At 41.1% G+C, this 26,313-nt stretch overlaps 1 protein-coding gene across 1 annotated transcript in view; it reads left to right on the plus strand.

The window, feature by feature from the left end:
• Nucleotides 1-407: 407 nt before the first annotated feature.
• Nucleotides 408-26,313, plus strand: part of lpar1 (lysophosphatidic acid receptor 1) — a 31,075-nt gene continuing 5,169 nt past the window's right edge. The window contains exons 1-2 of the mRNA XM_028418375.1: nt 408-823; nt 14,503-15,258. Of these exons, the coding sequence (XP_028274176.1) occupies nt 14,520-15,258 (739 nt within the window). The 5' untranslated portion in view covers nt 408-823; nt 14,503-14,519. The remainder of the gene's footprint in view (nt 824-14,502; nt 15,259-26,313) is intronic.

Raw genomic sequence — 26,313 nt, forward strand, 5'->3', positions numbered from 1 at the left:
CCACCCCTCTCTCTCCCTTCCTGTCTCTCTTTTAACAAGTTACAGAAAAAAATGTGTTTCCAATTAGACACTGAGGGAGAAAGAACAAGAAATATCTTCAGTAGGAGGGCATTTATGTATTATAATGTACATATATTTTACCAAAGCTGGGGGGGCTTTGAACACACACATGCTTCTAAGTATTCACCTGTCTCCTGTGTCAAGACATGAACATGTAGTTTACTTAAGAAGAGGCCAGACTTTTTGTCACATTTTGTAGTTTCATGAGCAACATGAGACATTTTTGATTAAAAAGAAAAGTGTAATCTTTGTACATTTTGCGCACTGCAAACGTGTCTGTGTGTGACGTCACATGCAGACAAAGGTCCTGTCCTTTGCAGTGTGTGTGGCAGTCGGTCAGTAGAGAGAGAGAGAGAGAGAGAGAGAGAGAGAGACGGAGAGAGGGAGAGAGACGGAGAGCATCGCGCCAGCGCAGAGAGGCACGGACACGGAGCAGGGAGCATCAGGGCTGCTACATCTGGGAAAAATCACACAAGTTACAAATAAACAACAGCAACATATTGGTGGGTTCCAATCTCGAGGCTGTTGCCTGTTTTTTGCACGGACATACAATGAAAGGGTTACCTGGCTCTATGTTGGATTTGGAGTCTTGTATCACACCGCTGCGACTTTGACACAAGCAGGCAGGCAAGAGTTTCTATGAGTTGTCTGTTGGAGGAATTTCAGGCACACAGAATCAAACTTGAGTTGGACATCCAGGAAACCGGCCAGGGAGTAAAACAAAACTAACCTACCCACTGCTCCCACTGGAAAGCAAGACACCGTAAGTATCTTTTTCTTATTGATTTGTTTCTTATTAGATCCATGGATTTTTTATTTTGCGCATGAATGCGTAATGTGGGCATCTTTGCATAATCAAAGTATACCTGCCACGTAGACGTGGCGAGTGAACGTTCGGTTCAGATAAAGGCTTTGATGGCATTAGCAGATGCCTGAAGCCCCGGGGCGCACCGTTATTTCAGCGGGAGACGCGCGGCTGTGCGCACACAGGGTAAGGACGGGGACGCGGCTGGATCGAAGGACTTGTTGCGCCAGACCTGGGCGCATTATCAAACTCTAGGACTGGAACAACACTTGTAGAAGGGAGTAAGCAGGGAGAGAGAAAAAAATCACTGTACTCTGGGTTTGGGAGTGAGACATCTGTGTTGATTTTCCACGCTACATTTAAATATTGTGTTGTTCTTCGGATTCGGACTTCATTGAATCGCTTACACTCTCCAAGATGTAATAACCATCTTTCAAAAACAACATGAAGCATCATCAGAGGAAACACTTGAATTGTCAGTGTTAGTAATAACACAATGATTTATCCAGCAGCAGTTATAGGTCCTAGATATTTGTTGTGGTGTTGGCATATTCCCAAGGTATACGCCTTGATTCAGGCAGGAGTCAGTCCACTGCACTGTGCTCTCAAAGAATCTAATGTTTCATGAACCTCACACTGGAGTTGTAATGGACCACTGATGATGTGTTCCATCACCAAAACATCAAAATAAAATAAAAAAAACAGGAGCTAGAAAACTTAGAGTAAGAGTATCTTTTTTTCTCAGAAATTCCAGAGTAGTCAATATTTCTACAACAAACATCAGTTGCCATTACTGTATCTGAGATGATCACACCATGCAGCAGGTTGTGTCAGGAAAATTGATGACACGTGAATGCTTTTGGTGACCCCATGACATTCCCCTTTAGCACTGTCATGAAGCTAAAATGTACCATTGGAATATAAACCATCTTGCATCTCTGGAGATTTAGTGAGGACCTTCATGCTCGCAGAAGATGTCTAATGAAGGTTACAGATGGTGTCTAAGACCCCGTCCACACTGGGGAAATGAATCTGGCTATAACAGGATTCAGGCTGTATTCGGTCTGAACAACACGATCTAGCTGGATTGGCTTAAATCTGGTCTAGGTCTGAACGCAAATGTGACTAGTGAATCTGGCTAGAACTTGGGGTTGTGATGTTGCACTTCCGCGTTGACGAGGACAGTGTCCGGGTCGCGTACATTAACCGGGTGTAAACATCCGAACAGAGTTTGTTTCCGTCATGGCTGGAAGGGACACCTTTCTCCACAAAAACATGACCAAAAACAGGTTGCATACATCTATCAGGGTTTCAGCCATCTTGAACGATCAAAAGAACCCATGCAACACATGCACACATCCTCTCCTACTCCGGCCTTAATGGTGCCTGATTTTTACGATGCACCACCTAGCGGTTTGGAGGACAGCAAGGAATCTGAATTAAGCTAAACGGAGTGCGGACATGCGTGTGTGATTTGAAAGTAGGTCTGAACATATCCAGTTTAAAAACTATCCAGATTAAACCCCACTCTAGCTGGATTGACTTTCCCCAGTGTGAACGAGGCCTCTGAAGTGAAGTTTGACTTGTTGGATTTTTTTTGTTTTGTCGTCAAACAAAGTTGTCAATTTTCTCAGGTGGTTGGTATCCTTGTTGCTGCAGGATAGGCTATTGAGTCTGAGTGTGTGTTAACACAACAAAACTTTAACCATTGTAACACCTACTGTAAAAAACATATGCTCCCTACATGCTGTCATCGGCCTTTTTGAAGTTTCCTAATTAACACTCATCTGGAGCTCAAATGGTATGCGTTTGCATGAGTGTGTGTTTATTTGTGTATTCACAAGAGTGCTCGAGAACACTGTTTACCTACCACCCACTGTCAGGAGCCTCAGGGGGTCTTTGATGCTATAGGGGAGTGAGAGGGCTGGCCACACTCTTGCAGATAGATTAGGTCACTGGCTTTTAAGCTGTTTTTTTTCTAAAATAATCAGATTGTGTGTGTGTGTTTTTTAAATGAGTTTTTACATGTGTTGACTGCAATTCTTCTTCTTCCTCATGTTTTTAATGTTATGAGTGTCTATGCAATTCTCTATGGAATCTGATGTATCTTAGTTTTAGACAAATCAAACAGCTACAGCTGGAGATGGAATATTGGCAGGTTAAGCAAAAAGAAGACATTCTGTTCTCTTTCCATTTGTGCATGTGGTTATATTTCATGTTGAATGCAACAAGGTAAAACTGTAAGAATGTTTTGCATTGGGGAAGTCATATCAGCTCATCTGACAACTTTTTTAGTGCCACATATTGAGATCATGCAGCATTAAGACCCATAGCTTTCTTTCCAATATGATATTATGAGAAGTGACTGTGACAAAAAACAGCATAGAGATAGCAAAGAACACAAGTTCTTGGTCTTCCAAACACATGGCATTTCAGTGGAAATAAATCATAACATGTCACCTTGGAATGACACATCTGTGTTTTAAATATAGAGACTAGATTGTATAGTGGAAACCACCCCAGTAACCAAGGAAACAGCACAGACAAGTCCTTAAAATTCTCACTGGTAGATGTGACAGAGAATCACAAAAGTCCAGAGCTGAACCAAAATGTGAAGACAGAAGTTAAAGCTTCTGACTGCTGACCTTCTCTGTCAAAACAAACAAAACTCCCACTGCAAAGACTTAAGTGTCTCCCCTAAGAGATGACTGTTTTAGGTGAGCTCTGACATCCGTCAAAAGGAAGGGTCATTGAAACATCTGTGTTGTGATTACTGAAAGCCTGATCTCTCCTCCCCCTCATCTAAAGACCTGCATTCCACCCATTCTTACCCCAGAGGTCCAGATTGCTTCCACATTCACACAGGTAACAGATTCCCATTTGGTGAGCTATTGTTGCAGAAATTAAATTTCCCTGAGGGCCACGAGGAGGAATGGTTTAAGAAAGATTTTTTCAAGAGGCACATGTTCTTTTTTTCCCTCTTCCAGCTCATTTGTGAGGACTGTGGTCAGACCACTACTTCTTCAACTTCAACGTACTTACGTTAATCTCATCTAAGTCTTTAAAATAGGCCTCTTACTGGTGTTGTCTTGTGTGAGTGATGATTACTAACTATTGCCGCAAAGACACATATTGCATCAAATTTCTCATTATTCATAGTTTATTTCATAGTTTATGTCTGTGAGACCAAGTAAATTGGCTCTGGGTGGTCTATGCAACCGCTGCAGGGTTTCATTTTTGACGTGGGTTTGCACTTATACAACTGCAGTTGTTGTACAATTTTAATAGCTGCCATAACTCATGTCAAATTGCTGTAGAAGGGTCCTTAGCTCAGCATTGTAGCTGCTCTAGACACACTGTGTGTGTTTAGGGTTGTAAATATTTATATCTATTAAATTATATGCGTTTACAACAAAGATTTTATTTCTTTCTTCACAGGTTGTATAATTGAACTAATGACTGCAGGTGCAGTTGTGCATAAGCTATAGGAATAGCTAGCAGCCAGTTAGCTAGCAAGCTACTGGGGAGTGAGGGCTCATGTTATCTTTGAATAAGCTGCAGAAACCACATCCTGCATTGAATTTAACATGTTCAGATGACTAGAGAAAGACAAGCAGACACTGAGGGAAGAAATGTGACGAACAAAAATATAAAAGATAGAAAGACAAGAAAAATGTAAATTTCCAAGCTTCCTTTTACTGTATTGGACTTTAAATAATGAGATATTGAGCAGATGAAGAAATATCAAGATGGTAGAATATTGGTCAGAATGACTAATCAGGTGTTGGTCATGCATGCCACGAGCCAGGCATCATTGTACTGTGTGTGATGTCTGAAGCGGTGAGACCACAAAGTCATGATGATGCAATACTGGAGACTCGTGCCGGCCGGCGTTGGACATCATGAGCTGGTAGCCATCACTCGACAGACACAAATCCCACACTCAGTGCTCTACTTCCCCATTGTCCATCCATGCAGCTCATCATTCCTCAAGTCTTAATTCTGTGGGTTAAAATCATGTAAATGCTGTCAGTCATGGGAAAGGTGGAGAGAGGAAGCAACGTTTGCAAGAAAGAGGAAATAATTTTTCAGTGAAAATCATGCGTCAGTACTGCATTATAATCCTCTGTACTCAGCACATTTGAAACAATGGCTATTACGCGACAATGCTGCTGTAATTACATTTAATTGCATCATAAATTTAACCCTGCCAAAGCCTGGACCTGAGGACCACAGAGCATTCAGTTTAAAGGAGCCTAAAAGGATTTGTCAAAGCTCATACAGAATTGAAGCTGCACATTCTGCCAAAGGTGCTTCAACAAGTGCTGGATAAAAGCTCTGAATTCTTTTGTAAATGAGAATATTTTAGTTTGGATTTAATATATCCGCAAAAACAAAAAAAAAACATGAATGTATTATTCCGAAGTTTTAGGCGGTCTATAAATAAACAGCAACAGAACAATATAAGGTCTACTATTCGGGAAGTTGGTCATGAAATTGTAATGCAAATGGACCAGCTAGCTAGTAGAATACCCGGTCAGATCTGTCACTGTGCAAGCACATTGTATTTTAACACATACATGTGGAGTAATTGTTTAGGACATTTTTGCTTAGATTTTAATTAAACTGACTTAGACTGGAATTGTTGTCACAGAATCCATCTTCTCTTGTTAAAGCACTTGGTATCTTCGGTTTAAGTGCAGGCTAAAGGAAACTGGCTTGCTTTCTTCACTCAGTCTGTTCTTTGGCAATTGAAACAGGCTCAGTTGGACTGAGGTCAGGTGCCTCAATAACATTCCACTGCACGGCCATAAAAGCTCCTGGGTACTCCTGTCTGTGTGTTTAAAATATGTCCCCCCCTACATTGTTCTGAAAATGAGAATACAGGGACCATAGAAGGGATGAGACACAAGGTTGTACATCAAGGGTTAGGATGACCATCAATCTTGGAGCTTAAAATCAGTACTCAGTTTACTTGAAATGGAATATTGAGAAGGCAAAAGAGAAAAGTTAATAACGGTTTGTTATTTGTTATGTCTACTGATGCAAACAGTAAGCTGTAAAATGATCATAGCCACATTCTACACACAGTCCACAGCGTTGTCACATGCAGTGTCAGGCCATTAGTGATTTTGACAGTGATAGATATGAAGAGTCAAACCCTAGAAATCTCTGTGGATCACACTGATGCAATCCCACATTGCATTTGAGCTGTGGTGACGTAATTGGTGGAATCTGTCTCTAATAGTGTGATTTCATTAGAGGGTGGCTGAACACACCCAACACATATGGTAACAGGCTGTAAATCTGGATCCAGGCTTTGTTAAGTACTTCGAATATTATAATCAAACCACCTGCTGTAAACAGCTACACTATTATACAACTGGAAATGCATTCAGCTAGCTGTCACATAGTGTACGTGTGTGGGTAAAATTCCCCTAATTCTCCAAATGTATATATATATATGTGTGTGTGTGCATGTTTATCAGTTGTTTTTATGACATCATGTCAAAGGAGTGTTTATGCTGTGTTGCATAGATATTTTGACAATAGCTAGCTGTGCATCCTGTTTCTGTAATACGAAACAGCTTTGTGTGCTAACATGGCTTGTGAGCCAAAATAGCACCATGACGGCTGAAAGTATAAACCAGTGTGCTTTTCTTTTCTTTTCTTCTTTCTCCTCTGCAATATTACAGGCCATATTTTAAATATTTAGTGCTTGGGTTGCTGGTTTTATTTTGTCATATTCCTTGCTGTTGTATGATAATACACCCATACGCTTGCTTAAAATTCTCTCTATACCTATATGGAATTATTATACAGCTTATACAATAGCTGGTACAGTATCTGTCTTAGCTGATTTTTTTTCCTTGCCACACACAGCTCCTCTTAGTAATGTCCAGGGCTGTGGTACATTTGTTAAAACAGCTACAAACTGCATTTCTGTGGGATTTTCTAGGATTATTTTCATGCTTACACTTTTCCTTAGCTCCTGCCATTCAGTCTGAAAACCTGCTTTACCTAAACATGTGGAAGCAAAGAAGCTTATTAGATGGATATTTGCAAAATGAAGGGGGTGCTTTATACCCCTTCTACAGATAATAAGCCATGAGCTGGATTTTGGTTGTCAGTAGGCTTTCTTGAGCTACCATATGATACCTGAGAGAATTTAAAGCCAAAATGGCTTTTATATGTTGTTTATGATTCTGGCTGTTATTTGGAAATAACACATTGCACTCAGTGGCTTTGGACAAACCAGAAGCCACCGAGAAACCTGCTCAGGCTGGCTCTGTAATTTAACAGCATCAAGTTAACTCCTTCTCCCTGGAGGGGTAAAACATTACTTTTTTTAAAGTGCATGCAAGTGAGAAGAGCTTCTGTTTGTACTGTGATGAAATGCTGGTACTTAAATTGCCCCTCTGTGGTTTTCCATTATTTGAAGCAGTTTGTTATTATTTAGATTGTCTACTCACCTGTTGGGGAAATGGTTTCTGGCCTTTCCAAAACCCAGATTTCTATTTTGCTCCAGTATTGTGTACTGTTTTTTTTCCCCTTAGCTAAACTCAATGCCAGTTTACAGCTTTGTGTGCTAAGATGGAAGTACTTAAGTGGCTGAAAGGGTATCATCCACTGACGAGCCGTGAATCAGCCCGTCACGGCTGCGGTCACACTCAACACCATGACTCAACACTAATGCTCAATCCAACCCTTGTCCTGAGCTCTGTCAGTACTCAGTGACTGTTAGAGGGTATGTGCAAGTGTGAGGATGTGTGTGTGCTTTGTGTGCACTCGCACGTAATGTCAAAGAGAAAGTTAGGGCATGAAAGCCTATGTGTGTGTGTGTTCGGAGTTGTAGAAGTCCTGTTTCTCTGCTTTCTGGGGTGGGAGTCTGAAAACAATGGGCACATTGTGTGGGGAGTTGGCAAAGATGGGAGGAGGGAGGTTGGGGCAGGAGCAGAGGGGGAGACAGGAGAGGAAAGCTGAGGAACACAGAGGTGACAGAAGATGAGTAGAAAAGAAAAGCAGGAGAGAGGTGAAAGGGCAAGCGGAAGAGGGCAAGAGAGAGATGGGAAAAACTTGGAAAGTAACAGTTTCGTGCTTTCATTGTCCACGTTGTCGTTGCTCTGCCAAAAGGGAATTTGTGGATTAATCTCACATTTGAAACTGAAATTTCTATACCCTAGCTGTAATAACCCATAAATCATCCTAGTCTGCACTGAGATGTAGAAACTCACACTCTCTGAACCAGTGTGACACTTCCAAACAAACAGGTGGCTCTGATCCAGGATCCAGCAGGATCTGGGTATCATATGTAGACCATCATGATCCCACATGGCCTCTCAGAAAATATTTATTCTGAGGATGGCATGGAAAATGTTAATTCAATCTCTGAGGCTAGTTACTGCCCTACAGGTGGATCTAAGAAACAAACAAGAGGTACAGTCAAAGCTCAGAAATTAGAAAACTGACTTTTAAAGTAATAGAATGAAATAGATAGCATAGACATAAAAATAAAAATACTTACAGTACACCTATTTACAGTAGGTGCTGTGATAGCAGGAGTATTAACAGTCAATGTCAGATGTGAATGTTCAATGTCTCTTGGTGGTTGAGTGGGCTAGTGCAGTCGGGGGTGTGTGGGGGGAGTGGGGGTGGTGTTTATGAGCAGGATGAGCAGGGGTGGGAGGGATGCACAGTTCGAGAGCGGGGGGGGGGGTGGAATAGAGTTGAGGAGCAGAACAGCTCTGGAATGAAAGTTGTCCTCCTCTGAGTCCTGCGTCAGCTGTGGCAGCTGAGCCGGCGACCTAAGGGGAGCCATTCAAACGCTGGGAACAAAGCATGTGAGGGGTCCTGCAAGATCCTGTGTGCTGTCCTCAGTGTCTGCTGCTCACACACTGTGTTCAGTGATCTGAGTGGATGTTTAACGATTTTAGAGCAGACCCTGCTCTGCAAACGGTTCCTGTTTTGAAGAGAGATGGTCTAACTGCTGGCGATGCGAACCAAACTCCTGCTCCAATCATACAGGGACTTAACAGCCCTGAACAGAGGGCCTCAGACCCCAGACTCACACAGCACCTCCTACAGAATGCCATGAGAGACGTGGTGGAACGCCTTTTTACAAATCCACAAAACACAGGTGGACCCTCTAGTACCCTGTGGAGGGTATAGAGCTGGTCCAAGCCAGGACAAACACCACATTGTTCCTCCTGGAGCTGAGTTTCGACTATAGGCTGATTTCACCTCTCCAGTACTCTGGCATAGACTTTCCCAGGGAGGCTGAGAAGTGTGATCCCCCTGTAGTTGGAGTACACCCTCTGATCCCCCTTCTTGAAAAAAATGTGGCCACCATCCTGGTCTGCCAGTCCAGCGACATTATTGTTGCAGAAACCGGTCAACCAATGCAGCCCCAAGTCTGAGGCCATGGTTGTCGACCGGAAAAGATGGCTTGTTCTCTCCGGATAGGGTGACGAGCTTGGTCACTCAAGAGGAGCTCGGGGGAGACCCAGGCCGTGGTGGAGAGAATATGTCTCTCAGCTGGCCTGGGAACACCTCAGGATTCCCCTGGAAGAGCTGGAAGAAGTGTCTGATGAGAGGGAAGTCTAGGTGTCTGTTTCGACTGCTGCCCCCGCAACCTGGCCCCGGATAAGCAGTTTGAAGATGGGTGGATGGATGGATGTTTCATCTGTCACTCATAACTCATCCAGATCCAAGTGTTCTTTGGAAAATGTTCCACAGCTTCATGCAGCTATTTGGTTTATATACCAAAAATAGCATATTTAAAAATCACAATGGCAGCCCAGTTGTGACAGGATTTGTTATCTGTGCAATGATTCATGCACTGCTGTGATCACTTTTACATGTTTTGTGGCTTTAAGAAAATGGATAATTCTTTCAAAGCTAGAAACCTCAAAGCCACCCATCTGACACCTGTGATAAAGCCAAGAATCCACCTTGAGATAGCGATTACTGCTTCTTTGGATGATAAAACATTACATTATATTGTGAACTTTAATCTTCTTGTGATCATCTGAATTCCAGACGTAGAAGATGTATTGTTTTTGCATATGAAAAAGGTAAATCTGTCATGATAACTATCTGTGACACTTTAAATCTGGAGCTCTGGAGGAAGGAAAGTAATTTATATACAGGCTTTAATGCACAGATGAGTTGTAGATCAATGTCTTATCAACTCAAAAATGGCTAAAAAAGTTGGAAAATCATGTAGGATGTGGCCAATTATCCGTCTTTCACCCGCTCCGTTTGGGACGTACAGTATCTCAGCATTGAGTCTGGGATCAAGGATCTGCCAGACGTCTGTCTGACACACTAACAAATGTTAACACTAACACAGACTAAACTCTCATTCAGTGTAAGAATAACATGTCATTGACTGGTGTTCCCCTTAAAGCAGCATTCCTCTCAGGGCTGTATTAACAACAGCAACCATGATGGATTGTTGAGGGAGTAGGAGCAGACTTGGGGTTAGTTAATGTATGAAGCATCGTCGACTTCCATTCTGGCAGTACACTGACTGGACAGTTTGTCACAAGTGTCGGGCAGTGTATTAAAAAAAAGAGGTTTCAGGAATATGTTTTTAAACAAGGAAAAAAAAAATTTTAACTAACACCAACAATAACATAATAATGTATTATAATAATGTAATTGTATGCGCTTAAACCATATGAGAGGCCATGGAAGTTTTAGCAGAATCCAAATCTAATGAAAGTATCTTTATCAGGAGAATTTTTGAAAGTTTGAAACATCTAATGTTTATGTAAGTATTTGCCCTAATTGTGGTCATCTCTATAAGTGCATGTACTGTAAATGGAACTGGATGAGATGGGACTTGTCACCATAGTAACACAGATAATGGTGGTGAGGGAATCATGTTGCAGATGAGCCTCATTACATGTTTTTAATGCCATGAAAGAATCTGAGTTTTTCCTAAACATAACCAAGTAGCCAAACGTAAACATGAAAGAGAGAGTAGTGCAGTCCCGCCCATGGATTTAGGTTTTACAACTTACTTGATTATGTGTGAGAACACACACGCACACACACAAAGCTAAATGGAAGAGAAGATGGATCTCCGCCTGTTTTGTGAAGACAGATGTCTTGTTAATCTATCAGTTTTGTCTTTTTTCTGGGGAGGACATTTTCTTTCGACATTGTTTTTATTTACACAAGAAAGTTTCACTGTGCTGTAGTTAGTGTTTGTATTAGTGAACAAATCATTATGTATGTATTGGTGTGTCAGTGAGAGAGTGAGAAAGAGAGAGTAAGTGTGAATGTGTGTCACTTAGGTGTATGTTATGAATATGCGGATGCAGCCTAGCTGTTGATGCTTGACTAATGACCTCACTTGTAAGGATTCCAGGGTGGTCCTTTCATAGCGTGTTAGTCACTCACACACACACACACACACATTTTCACTCCGCACAGCCACACTTTATCACACTTTGCTAACAAGCATGAAGAGAGTGTGTCGACACACACTTAGGCACAGTGAGCATTTTGTTCATTATCTTTAGACACACACACTTTCTTTTTTTTAATAGTCTGCGTATACACACACCCAGGTGCTGGAACACAGAAAGCTAAATTCCCCTCTTTCTTGCTCAATCATTGCCTTTTACATGGTCCAGCCGCAGCTCATATACACACAAACACAATGACAGGATCTCCCTCTGAAGGCTCTAAGGGTCTGATGAAAGTGTTGGGAATTTGCAATGAGAGGTCACTGACACTTCCTCCACTTTCTAGTACTGACGACTCGCCTCAGGCATCTAATGCCTGGCTGACTGCTCCCTCCAGACATTTAATGGCCGTAAACCACAGACGACAGGCAGAATGGATGGCTTTCATCTGCCTGGGTCGTTGTCATAGGGGCGCAGTCACTGGGGATTTATCCTGCATTAGTGTTGCTGCTGTCATTAAGCCTTCTGTGGCTGATCTTTACTTACTTATTGATCTTTATATCATTCATTATTAAAATTTTTAAAGTATATGCAGTTTGATGATGTTCTTTCTAATGCAATTAATAAATCAGAGCAAAGGGAATTAAACCAATCACAAACTGGAGAAGAGATGCATTCTGTGCGTCACATATGTAGCAGTTTGTTTTTCTGAGACTTCATCACCTGAAGCATCCAAACTTCAGGTGATGCATCCAAACATCCAATCCAGTAAATTACGAGTCTAGTTTTTTGGTTCAGCTCTTTCTTCACTACAATTAAGAGCACATATTTCCAGTTTAGGACTATGGCCTCAGCTTTAGAGGTGCTTATTCTCATCCCTGCTGCTTCACATGCTGCAAATCACTCCAGTAAGAACAGGAGGTCTTGGATCGATGAGGTCTTCCAGACCACATAATATGCAAAAATCCCAGGACACATCCTGCCTGTGACCCCTAAAGCAGACCCCTTCCCCCCTTAGTTGTGCTGAGAAATTCTGTCCATAAAAATTATGAACAGATTCAGTAAAGAAGGGCAGCCCTGATGGAATCCATCCTCCACCAGAAACAGTCCAACCTATGAATAACCAGGGTCATATTGCTACAACACAATATCCTGAATAGGATCAAAACAAGGATAAAACTTCAAATCTAATTACTAATGTACATTTAGATTATTAGACAGCAAATAAAACAGTGTCAATGTAAGGATTTGACTTGTGACAGATTAGACCCACTCTTTTAGCTAAGACTAATATTTTGGCTTATCCCTGTTCAAATCAATGTAAAAACATCACTTGTCAAATATAAAATATACAAAAAAAGAAAAAAAACCTTTATATATCATGATTACTGGCCAGTGTTTATGTTCTGATGTGTCACTGTGGAGCTCATCGTACAGAAATTAAGCAGACACATCCGCCTTGTCTGGAGCAGTCAGGAGGGGTATTAGCAATAATTCAATACAGAATGTGCCATTGCTGTTTCAGTGAATGAAATAACATTTTACCACCACTCCAAGCAAATATGGCAGCAGATTAAATTCCTTATCAGCCTGCCTCAGGAAATTGGAGATATATACACAATCCAGGAAATTGTTTATTTAATTGATTAGGACTTCCTGATCCAAAATGGCTGTATATTAGGCATGGCAGCACACCAGATATAGTATAAATGAATTTAAGTATGCAGTGCACTGTCAGTGTTCTGAAGCAGTCTGCTGTATAGTTTATATGCAGCACTAGGTTAAAAATGTGTGCAGTCTTCTAGCACTGAGTACTAATGGAACTAAATTATAAGTAAGAGCTACCTGCAAAACTATCCCCCTACATTACGTAACAAGCCGTGTATATGACAGCCTTGTAGGTGCAGTTGAAAAATATTTCTGGAACTCTTTCATAGCTTTCAACACTGCTTCATTTCCCAGGAGTAGCCCGTATTTTTCATGAGAATGTTTCAGGGGTGAAGGTTGTGATAGTTTTTCCAGTACTGCAAATTAGAGTTCAGTTTTGGCAGAGTTCGGGTTATTGCTGTGTCACTTCTGAGAGAGAAAAGAAAGGAGGATTTGGAGGATCCAAATCAAAAGAAGAGGATTTCCACAAAAGCATTGGCCTTTGACCCAAAACTTCTAATACTTCTTTCATTCCTCCTTGTTTCTCCGGTTCCTTCCTTCTCTTTGTCTTTGTCTCACTTACACGCTGCACACACTATGGCCCTGAGGTCCTGTTTCCGGTCTGGGGTGCATGAAAAAACACTAGCCAGCATCTGTGTAGGGCTGGAGCTTTTTACACACACAAACGTTCCTGTAAGCATTGTTACATGTGTGAATGTGTGAGTTAACACTTCTTCAGTTTCCAGTAAAAAAAAGTACATTTTAACTATATATCACACTGAGGTTGTATCACATTGATAAACAAACAGCTGCACACATGTAAGCAAGCACGCAGGCAGGCATAAAAACACACACAACCCTTGAGTAGTGTTGCTGTAAACCCTGGTTTGTAGACAACACAAGGTTTGTTTGTAACAATCATTGAGCTGACTTAATGATGCTTTCCACATGTAAAACACACACATGACTTCCAATCAGGCTAAATCAAGTCTAAATCTAAAGGGGATTTGAAGTTTTTCCATGTTTCAGGAATCGGATTAAGCACAGATTTCCTAAAGCATGCTTTGTGTTAAATGTTATGAAATGATATATTCACCCCCCCCCCCCAAAAAAAAAAAAAAACAAAAAAAAAAAAAACAAAAAAAACAGATAAAACATAAACAGACAGAGACCCTTCTACTAAGTATACGGTGGATTGAGTTACATGATCACTGATAAGGCATGTGTACGACATACATGCTCATAAAGTGTGTTGCTTTATGCCCTCATTTTCTTACTTTGCTGATAATCATTTGTGATATCTATTTACTTTGGAAGAAAATTTCAGCAATTCAGTGTAAGCGTGACCAATTTTGGGTAAAGTCAGAGCCAGCTTGTTTTTTGGTTTAGGCTTCATTTACACAGTAATGCAATCAGATTTATTTTCTTTGAATGCAAAATGTTTTAGAGGATCTAACAACCTGGGCATTTAGGGAAAGGATTTTCCATTGGTCTTTTCAATACAGTGCAATCACCAAACAGTGAAACAATGAGGTGCTTCACAGCAGTAACCTGACCCTTTTCTTCTTACAGTGAGCACCACTACCACCATGGACGAGGATCAGTGCTACTACAATGAGACCATCGCCTTCTTTTACAACCGCAGTGGCAAGTACCTTGCTACTGACTGGAACACCGTCAGCCGGCTCGTGATGGGCCTGGGGATCACCGTGTGCATCTTCATCATGCTGGCCAACCTTCTGGTGATGATCGCCATCTACGTCAACAGGAGATTCCACTTCCCCATCTACTATCTGATGGCCAACCTGGCAGCTGCTGACTTCTTTGCTGGATTGGCCTACTTCTACTTGATGTTCAACACGGGACCGAACACCAGACGTCTGACTGTTTCAACGTGGCTGCTGCGTCAGGGTTTGATCGACACCAGCCTGACTGCGTCCGTGGCCAACCTGCTCGCCATCGCCATCGAGCGCCATATCACTGTGTTTCGAATGCAGCTGCACACGCGTATGAGCAACAGACGCGTGGTGGTGGTGATTGTCATAATCTGGACTATGTCTATAGTCATGGGGGCTATCCCCAGCGTAGGCTGGAACTGCATCTGTGATATTAGGTCCTGCTCCAATATGGCACCACTTTACAGCAACTCCTACCTGGTGTTTTGGGCGGTGTTCAACCTGGTGACTTTTGTTGTCATGGTGACACTGTATGCCCACATCTTTGTATACGTGCGGCAGAGAACCATGAGGATGTCGCGGCACAGCTCTGGACCACGACGCAACCGAGATACTATGATGTCTCTGCTGAAGACTGTGGTGATCGTGTTGGGTAAGGATAACATATCTTCTCTGTCCACATCTAGAAATATACCACTATGTGTCTGTTTGTCTTCGTAGCAGTGAGTGCAGCTTGTGAAGTCATCAGCAGCAGAACAATGAATCTGTTGATGGGTCTTTTTGTGAGGCTGCTGCATTCAGTCAGAGAGCAGTGTCCGCCTAGCACAACTGGAAGCCTCATGTAGGCCTCCTGTACATCATTCCAGCTCTTAAGCCACTCTTTGCATACTACAATAATATTTTATCCTAGTGGTTCATGAAAATCACATGGTTATAATGTCGATGCAGATGACAAAGAACGCAGTAGACGTAGAGATTTGTGGGCTTTATTTTTTAGCCTAGCATTGAGCTGACTAAAACTATGTAGCCAATATGGAAGCTTGGTTGTTAAATAATTTTGATGCTGTATCAGATATAAGGTCCTGCTCCAACATGGCACCACTTTTTCATCCCTGCCTCCTACCTCCTGGCATAGTCATAGTTTTGTTTTGCCCCATGTCCTATTTCCTTGGAAGATTTGTATACCAACCAACCCCAGTTGTTCATGATTAACATGATAAACTTTTACAGAATATTCACAGAAGTGTAGGGTATGATTGACGCTGTTTTTTTTTAACCATGACAGATTTCCTAACAGAAGTCATGAACAAACACTGGCGCCATATTGTAATAAAGTAGCACTTCTATCTTCTATCATCTTCTAACTGCAGTGGTGTGTCACTTGTTTTTGTGCACATTAACACACTGCAGTGACAAAGCTCTGGTCTGATGAAACAGGCTCTCTGTCTGTAGGCAGTGTGTGCAGTCTGGCAGTTTTATGTCTGAGCTTCGGGCAGAAATATGTTTCCTACTTTGCAAGTCTCCAGACCTTTTCAGTGCGTAATAAACAGAGGTATTGCATTAAAAAAAAAAAAACCTTAGCACAGCTTAGCTTTCTGACTCGCGTCTGTGTAACGTCTGTTGAATTGTGGGAAAACTCCTTCTTAGAGCCTGGAAGCAGGATGTGTTGTTCCTAGACAAAACATACTAAAGGATTCCATGTGATTTGTCTCCTATGTGCTGTGTTATCTCATCCTGTTGCCTCTGTTGTCTTTACTCCAGACTTAATTCAAAGCAGTGGTGAGCAGAATGTGCTCTGTAGCCCACAGTAGTGTGCGAAAGTGCAGGGGGCATACAACGTCTGTTGCCTGGAGATGCTTTTGTTTAGCATAAGAAGGGAGCAATTCTGAGCCTCATCTGCTGACTTTTCCATATTTGTTAGAAGTAGGGAGGAGGCTATAGTTCAGGGTTGATCTAACAAACATTGGGATCATAGTGTTTTTCTCTCAGTCCTTGTCACATCACAGCTGCTTCAACCTTTTCAAAAGTCTGGGCCATCCACTTGTGGAAACATGTTCCACGTGTTCCGCAAAAAGGAGGGGATTTCTAATGAAGAGTTTCTCAACAGTTTAGGTCGTGCCAGTGAAGGCTTGACTGTGCCCCAGTGACATGAAAGTACAAGATTATTTAATTGTTTACACGAGATTTACATTGTTTCATGGATTAAAGTTTTCACAGATTTCCATCAACTCAGCTCTCATAAGGCCAAAAAAGTTGTGGCAAAAATGACTTTGTTTGAATGTGGACAAGATAGCCTAGAGTAGTACGACCCACAAAATAACGGTGCCCCCCGAGACCCACCGCTGTCCCCTGAGAAATGCTGTGCACAGAAGGTCTACATTAGAGACCTGCAGCAGGCGGGTCACATCAGGTGTTGTTGTTTTGTGTATTTATCACTAATCAGGAAATAACAATCATAAAAAAATTCTATTCTATTTTCTTCATTTCAGCTCCTGTAGTGTAACTCTAATCAATCTTTTAGCTTAAAGATCATATAAATCTAATAAATCTATAAATTTAATCAGGGTTAAAAATGCAGAATCATATCCAGTATTCACATTTTCTGTTTGCTACAAACGAATAACATATTAAAAGTTAACCCAATAATGAAAAAACATAACAGCAAAAAGATGCATACAAACAGCCCAGTTAACACCAAGGTAACTTAAAGCTAACGCCACGCATGTCAGCATCAGTGTGCGCATAGTGCACTGCTGACTGCTGTACTGTGTGCAGAACAGCTCACCCATTCTGTTTTAATTTTGGAGACGGACATAGAGATCATCCTCCTATATTGATTCTTTATGTAAGTTGGAGCCTAAAAAGTCTTTTCACATAATTACGTAGAACCAAATGTCATGGCAAGGGCTACTTTCAAGTCAGACTCCAAAACACCACGAAGTCTCCAAGAACCCCAGAAAAGTCGGCCGATTTGTCGCTAGGCGCTTTTGGACCTCCCCCTTTGCAAACTTTAGCATTCTAACGTATTACTCAACATATTATTATACATCACAAACTAATATTTATGTGAGTGCAAACAATCATTCAGTCATCTTCAGCAGCAACATTTTTCTGATCTGGCTAAACTGATTTTACATTTTTGCCATTTCATAAATTCAGTGATTGTGTCAAAGTCTTTAACAAACAAGCTTTGTTTCTGTTATCTGAGGCCAAAACATTACTAGAAGAGTCTTTAGAGCAAGGGTGTGATTGTTTTGATCGTGGTTGGAATCCCCTGCTGTTTCTGAGTGAGGTCATTCTGAAGGATATTGAATACTATGTCCCTCCCTTCTATCACTTGCTTCTTTCAGCTTCATATACAGACACTTATTCGTATGGCCAGGACACTTCTCTTTGTTTTTCATTTTTTAAAAGTCCCTCTTTGCTAGTTTTTGAATGCCCCAGTTACAGGTCAGAAGTTATCCAGTCTCCAGTGAGGTAATATTGCAGTTAAGTTTTTGGTTTTGATTATGTGCCTCCAAGGGAAAGGCTAAGATGAATTCAATCTTTGTAAATCCCGCAAAAAGATTCCATGTGATTTGTCTCCTATGTGCTGGGTTATCTCATCCTGTTGCCTCTGTTGCCTGTCCCGTTTCTTTCCATCTCCCATCCAGATGATATTAATTGCTCCCCTGGTGCCTGCTGTCTCTTTTCGTCCCTCACTGAATAGCGTGCATCAGAATTGGCTGACTTCCTCTTAAAAGGGCAGAATGAAAAGGGAAAATCATACAAAGTTGCACACGTGCATAAACAGAGCCAAATGTAAACACACAGAATGTCCCACAGGCTTAATAAAAAGCCAGTGGGACATATGATGGGCTCTATTTACATAAACTCTGATGTATGATGGAAAAACCAAACCACAATCTGGCTTTTTTTTGTGCATTTTTTTAATCCACAAAACACACACACTGGTTTCTCACAGGTGTGGCTTCTTGCAAGTTTTTATGAATGCCAAGAAAAGCTGTGTGCCAACAAAAACAGGGTGGAGGAAACACGAACGTAAACAATGCTGCTCCCGCAATATCAGCTTTACAATGATTTACAAGGAAGGAAATGCATTCAAAGTGTTTGTCGCACCTCAAAACAATGTGTGTGGATGATGGAATGTAAACATAAGCTTTGTTTTCACAGGAAACTGGCACAAAGAAGGAAAACGTACTTGTCAAGTACTACGTCAAGTTGCATCTCTTTCTAATGTTAAACTGGATGCCATCCTGATGTAAAGCTGAGACTTTTATGAGTCAGCATCTTTACACTTATGAACTAATTAAAGTTTAGATTCCATGCCTCTTTATATAGCAATTAGTCTTTGCATTCACGGCTAATGTAGCAACATGATCCTGTGAGACCAAAATCCACCTCAAGCTAATCCACCTCACCGACAGCTCTGCTGTATGAATTTAGTTCGCTCAACGGACTGTACTGGTTTCATTATACCCCAATGTTTGTTGTGAACTTTACCTTTATTTTGTGCCTCAAAACAACACACTGTACTTGGCTAACAATAGAGTACAGCCACTGGTCTGCATATAAAATAGTTATGTAGTAGTTAGTGCAAATCCAGTATATGTAATATATTAAAAAAATAGGTACATATGAAATGTAATTCTCAATAAAAGCATTTTTTAAATACAGGACAAGATTTTCTTGAAAAGAGGTTTATCTCATAATCAGGGTTCTAAATTTGCAGCAATTCAAATACTAATACTCTTATACTCTTATAATACTCTTATAATATTGGGTATGGCTTTTGAGGGAGAATTAAAGTGTATTAACACTCATCTATTACCCTTGAAGGTCATGCTTGTGCACCTCAGCAGTGAAGGCCTATGATGAAGGCTAAGGGTTAGTAGACCCTACTGTAGCCATACCTACCCATATTATAACTATGCCTATTGGTGTTAACACACTATGGCTCAGACTAGCATAGGTTTTGCTAAACAGAAAGGTTTTAATCAATCTTAAAGTTGGATAAGGCACCACTATGGTGCCTGATTCCTTAAGGCTTGTCCTCCCATACATCAGGATCTAGTCTGCCAGCTTTTAGTCACGTGGGTAGCTCACTGAGAAAAAAAAATGAATGACACCAACAGACTTCCTCTTCATTAGTCTTCAATGAGCCAAGAGCCCCGTCAAATTAACTGAGGCCCTTGTTCAATGTGGGTGTCTGTCTGTCAGGTGTTGGCTGATGTAAGGGTCTTCTGTGAATGATTTGATTATCTTACAGGCGTATGAGGTCACATCGTCAGACAGTGTGGAGCGCCAAGCCATACCATCCCCAAACACATGCAAACAGATGCCATATCTGTGACTTGAACCACGGTGTAGAAGCAATGAGTGTTTACCCAAAAGACCTTTAAAAAAAAGAAGCAGAACAGGAAGTAATGGTAACACACACACACACATACAGACATTTTCTGGCTGGCTGAGAGCAGAACCAATCAAGCCAAATGCTCCAATCTGCTGTCAGTGTGAAAACATGCCTAGCATGCAACTCACAGTGTCACCTGTTTTCTCTGTGTGTAATGCACATAATGCAAGACACTCAAAAAGGCAACATCTGTCTTGAGAATTTTGTACAGTGTTATTGAATTCTGAGTGTTTCTTATTCTTTCAGATTTTTAAACAAAACTAAAGTATGTTATAACATTTATCAAATCAAACCACTGCAGAAAACAAAAGTGGAGATAGAAAACGTTCAAGGAAACATGTTATGATAACATGAAGCACGACAGATCATCTGACAAAAGCAGATACATGAGTAATGCAACACAGGTGGAGACAGGACGGTTCAGCCAATCACAAGGGAGAGAAAACACAATGGCAGGAAGTAGATTAAACCATGAAATTTCAAGATAAAACTGAAGGTACACTTTTTTCACACCATGGGCCACATTGACTTCCATACAGAAAGTAAAGGGGTTAAGGGATACACAAATAATCTGAGAAATTGTGAATGCTAGTAAAGGATCTGCCTTTATAAATATACTCTCATTACCTTTTTATTATTGTGTACTGTACCTATACTCTCATGTTAGTTATGTAAAAGTCAGGCTAGAAATGAGGGCGTCATCGGCAATGCTGTGCTCAATAGTTCAAATTTTCTCACCTCACTGTAACATTCAAGTTCCATTAGTCCCTACAGAATTATAAACTGATCTACTGGCAGATCAATGTGTATAAGTAGACACTTCATAACCACAATGTCAACCAGGGGCTGTATATGCTTTACACTCTCTGACTCCTGTCATTCTACTACAATTTTATCAAAGCATTTTTAATCTGATGCATTCCGATGCTTCACTGCTGCATACATACATCGCCTACAGTCACCAGAAACAAACAAACAATTGTAAAACAGTCAGTGTTTTGATGTTGAACAAAAGGACTAAAAGATGCTTGAAATCAGATGCAGTTTTACAAAATTAGATACAGCTAGTGTTTGGTAGGTTTGGTCATAGCTTCCTATCTAAACCATGTGTGTAAATAATGTGTGTTTTTAGTGTTGCAGTTTGTCTTTTTATACTTCTCAGCACCTGGAAGTGAGTCACTGCTGCCGACCAGCAGCTCTACAGATACTGTATATTACAGGCTTTTTGTGCTGGCAGAGCAGAAAAAAAAACATTACTGCCATTTCAAAGAACTCACTGTGTTTCCAGTCAAAGCATGTTTCTGTAACCATTAGATCACTGTGACACCACCACCAGACTCCATCACTGTGTGCACCACAGACCTCTTTATCAATAAGTGAACACTCAGCTACTGAATGTTCATTTTTATCTAATCTGCAGTGTCTGTGTGTGTGGGAAAGAAGGAGGAAAACAAAATCCTTCTGTGGACAAATGGTAAGCCACTGGGCCATTTCAGAAATTTATATCAGGATCATGCATGACCACAGATGATGGCTGGGTTTAGAAAAAAATGATAGAAAGAGGTAAACAGAGAAAGTGTGGGATACACACAGAGTTAGCTACATTGAAAATAAAGGGAGGCAGAAAGGAAAGCAAGCCCTCGCTCAGAGATAATATTAGAAAAAGATGGAAAGAAAATTCAGAAGATCGGGACAGGAAACAAGCAAGAGAACAAGGTGACACAAATAGAGATTAATGCGAGGAAAGGGAGCGAGACATACAGATGAGTGAGAGTGGTCTTTTTAAAGGGCCAAGGGCCTGAGAATTCACATTAGTGGAAACCTAAGCCGCCATGATGACACTTGAGGAATAATAGTAAGACATGAAAATCCCATAATGTGAAGCTTTTAATGAGTAAAGTATGTTGCTACATGTGGAATACATCAGCACAGTCTAGAGACTCTCAAAGGTGTGAAAGAAAGCTTATGAGGATGAAAGACCTAAAGGGCCACAATGTTAAGTGTTAACTTTATATAAGGAAATAGTAACATTAGAACAAGTGTATTTGTCATTTGTTCCCTTAAAAATAGAAAAACAGCTGCAAAATATTTCAGGGAGGAGATCTGGGTGTATTCAATGAGTGACATCTCCTACTAACATCAGTGTATTTAAACATGACAGTTACTCTAGACATTCACTTGGGCTTGGTTCAGACTGTCAGCTGTGGGACACCAGGAAGGGAAACTGGTTCTGGGGTGTGCCAGAGTGGAAGACAACTGATGCAGCATAATGCCAGGATTCAAGCTGATGCACTTGTGGCTAAACAACAGGCGAGACAGTGTCCTGCATTAACCTAGGTGTGGTTTAGGAGTGGTAAACCGATAGCACCAGCCATGAGAAATCATCCGATGAGTGTCTCATGACAGACAGCAACAGATAAATGGTTGGAAAAGTCATGTTTTATGAAACCAACACATATGCTCAAACCAATCCTGTCACATGATTAGATGTAAGAACACTTTCAGTGATGCTGGTGTCATTCAACTAAAGACTGCTATAAAGACAGGAGATCACTCCAGACCTTTAAAGAGGAGAACTTGTTCAATCTGGGTCTCCTTTGAGTTTTGTTTTTCACTTGTTGTGAGTTTGTATTCGCTTTGCCCTGCAGTTTTACATCACTTCCTCTCTCTACTGGTTTAACACATCCTCAATAACCACAAACACCACATTTGGCCGATAAATATACCATAGGCGTCGCTACCATTATATCAGAGGGGGACGTGTCCCCCCCACATTTTAAAACGGCCCGTTTGGACCCCCCCACATTTAGTGAGTAGGAAACTCCACCTAACGCTGTTTCAATTGCTCGTGAAAAACTCCATTTTTCACGAGCAATTGTTCGTTCCACTTGGTTCATAAGAGAATAACCTCACCGCTGAAATCCACTCCATGTTTTCGTGGTCACCACGTGGCTGCAATACCGTTACTGTAGTAACGGACCTAACAAAGCCAGTGGCTTTCTTCGAGCGAGCGTAAAACACCGTAAAGAGAACCGTCAGTGCTGCTCGAAGCTGGAGGAGGTAACGTCAGTGTCATCCCACAAAGTCCAGCTCATGCTGAAGCCTGACTGTTTTGTCACATGGACCCAGGTGACGTTAGGTTGATGTTAAATCAACTTAGAAAAGTTGGGAGGAAGCCGCTGTTTACTTTCAGTTACAGTAGACGGTATTATTTGTCTGATGACATGTTGTTTGCCTTTTCTGCTCCCTCCCCACACACAATGGACATGAGGAGATTCCCAACAAAGACACGGAGAGTTAGAGTTGTTTTCAGCATTAACCCATATTGTAATAAGGCCAGGTTAGCTCCTGTTAGCCTGCTAGCTTCAGCCTCGCTGAGCCAGTGCACACAGACACCTGCTCCTATTCTTATCAGCAAGAATAAAACACATGTGATGGACCATCAGGACACAGTGGGGCATTATATGAACAGGGAAACACTGATGTAGCAGATGAGGCAGGGCATCATTATAAACACATCCACAAGGTTTGTTGTGAATTCAGCAGTTTTATAAGCAAATAAAAATAAAGACTTTTTGTAAGTTAGTATTTTTAGTGTTTCAGTACTATCTGCATTAAGCAGTTTGGTTCATTTTTCTATGGGATTTGCCAGTTTTTTGTCTCTGTAAATGAGAGAAGGCCTCAGATATAGAGGCTGTTAGTGTAGTAGCACCAGTATGTTTGACAAAACTGTTGTTTCACTTGGAATTAGTTTCTGTTTGTCACAGAGTTTTTGTTGAATCTGTCTCTGAAATAGTCATTAAGTGTTTACTTCTGTAGGTAAAATAGTTCAACAACCTGTTAAAATCCACAGGAAATCGCAACTACTTCATATTATTATATTATATTTCATAATATACTGATACTTTTTTTCACCACCCACCCACAGAAGGTGTCCCCCCCCCACATTTTTAATGCTTCCTACGCCACTGATAAATACGTTTATGGTGGGAATCTGGAGCCAGAATTTTAGCCCTGTTCTTGGTGAGGGTCGATCATAAAGACATTTTTCAGCAAGCCGCTTTAAAGTAATCAGAAACTAAACTATTTCCATGTACATCTATCACCATTTCTGTAAATTTGAGAAGGCAAAGATTACATAGTGTTCACCACTATGGAAACCCATGCTGTGGGGATGTATCAGAAAATACAGATTTTGAAACTGATGGCAGCCCCAAATGTGGGCAATCAACAAACATGTGATTTCTAGTAATGCCTGGTTTACACGGTGCGATTTTGGGCTGTTCCAGATGAAAGACGAGCATCGTAGGAGAATCGTGGAGATATTTTTGGTCGTAGCTCTGAATCAGTGGTCTTACGTCGCACTGTGAGACAGGTTCCACGACGGCCGTTGTCAGCGTCTTGAAATTTAGGATGACTGACTCACAGTGTGACAGCTGCTACGACCTGTCACCCCGCATCCACGTCTTCCTCCTCCTCGCATGTTGATGTACGACGTAACTTGTGATCCATCGTACAATCTGCACGCATCAAACTTGACGTCATACCAAAGTTTATTAGATTCACATTGTGTAGTGTGTCATGCAATGGTCTTATAAGGTCGCTAAAAATCGCAGTGTAGAAAGGCCATTAAAGGCCTAAACAGGCAAAAACCACCAGTATGATCCATTAGGCTGTTTAACCTGCAATTCAGTGGCTGCATTTGACTGAAGTAAATGCAAGAAGCCGCTGTCAGTGTAAAAGAAGAATAGAGGTGTCAGTAACAGAAAATAGACACACTGTAAACATCTTAATGATGACTAATAGAAGAAACTGGACACGTCAGCCATTAGAGGAAAGCCTTTCCAACGGATACACAGTCAGATGGGAAAAGAGATCCACATGTTCCACTCTGAAAGGGGAAAGATAAAGACCCCAAAATGTCATCTCGTAATAATGATTACCGTGTTGATTGTAAGTCAAAGGGTGCAGGGATGGAATGGAGAGTTTGTTTGAGAGCTTTCTCAACATCATCCACATGTTCTTCCATCTGTCTTTGTGCCATGGGTAATTATGTAAGTGACTGTGTGCACAATTATCTGTGTCTACCCTCATTTGAGCATAATGTGTGTTGCGTGCGTGTGTGTGTGTCTGTGTGTGTGTTTAGGAGAGTTAAGTCTTCATTGCCATAGTCTGGTCTCCATTATTTCCTTATTTTTGTTCCCATAGCTCCCCTGTTCCTTTTATTATGTAGCGCCATTTCCGCCAGGAAAAAAAGGAAAGAAAGAAAAGGAAGGAATAAATGCTCAGGACTGAGAATGTCTTCAATGTGACTGACCAATGTAAATACGTTTTATTTATGTATTTATTTTGGTCAGTTTTTCTTTTGATTGAGAATGCTTATGTTAGCTATTACAATTGTAGTTCCTTAGATGGCCACTTGAGGCTGTCTATAAACACAGCATCATCCAGGGTGAGAGATGAAGCTGTCAAAAGCTGCAGTTCCTTAATGGCCTCTGGGGACGCCCGTGGTAAAGGTTCAGCTTTAGAGCAGAAATAAACATGTTTACAGCCTGATACAAATAATGTTTTGAGTCTGCTTTCATGGCTGCTGTGCATCATGTCTTTTATCATTTTTGTTTATCTATTTTGTTTAAAGCTGAAATAAAAACCTCCTGAATTTCTTTAACAGTCTTTAGTATTAGGTAAGACATGATAAATCCCATACACATGATTTCACGCTCTTCCAAGACATGGAACTTGTCAAAGTAGTTTTCCAAATTTTCCAGGCCTGCCTCGAAGTCATGTTTATTTACTTTCCTCCAGGGACTTTCCATTTCTCCAGTCTCTTTTCCCTCCGTGTAGCATTTTGTAGCAAGTAGTGACGAGGGAGAAGAATTCACTTATTAGCTTTCTCCATTAACAAAAACTCTGGTTCACCCTCTGTGAGCCTGGTGTGGTAGGCTAACAGAGTTAGCTATGTTTTGAGACAATGTATGAGTGCCCCTGGATCAGAGGGGAAATGAAAGAATCAGGTCATAGCTTCAAACAAGGGCAGGTTTCTTCCTTAAAAAATCAGTATAAATGTCCTGTAAATGTATATTTGAACACTATTTTACTAGAATGCTGTTTTTCTGACTGAAGCTCTGAACGCCTGCTTGGTGTTTTTTTCTGCTGAGTCTTGTCCTGTTGATAGTAACAAGTTTTACTGTGAGACAAATAGTTCAGATACTTTCTCTGCTGGGGCTGTGAACCGTTTAAAAAAATGTATCCAACTCTGCAGAGTCCACTTGCATAGCTGAGAAGTGAGGTCAA

Source organism: Parambassis ranga, chromosome 12 (genome assembly GCF_900634625.1).
Source record: "Parambassis ranga chromosome 12, fParRan2.1, whole genome shotgun sequence".
Taxonomy (NCBI): domain Eukaryota; kingdom Metazoa; phylum Chordata; class Actinopteri; family Ambassidae; genus Parambassis; species Parambassis ranga.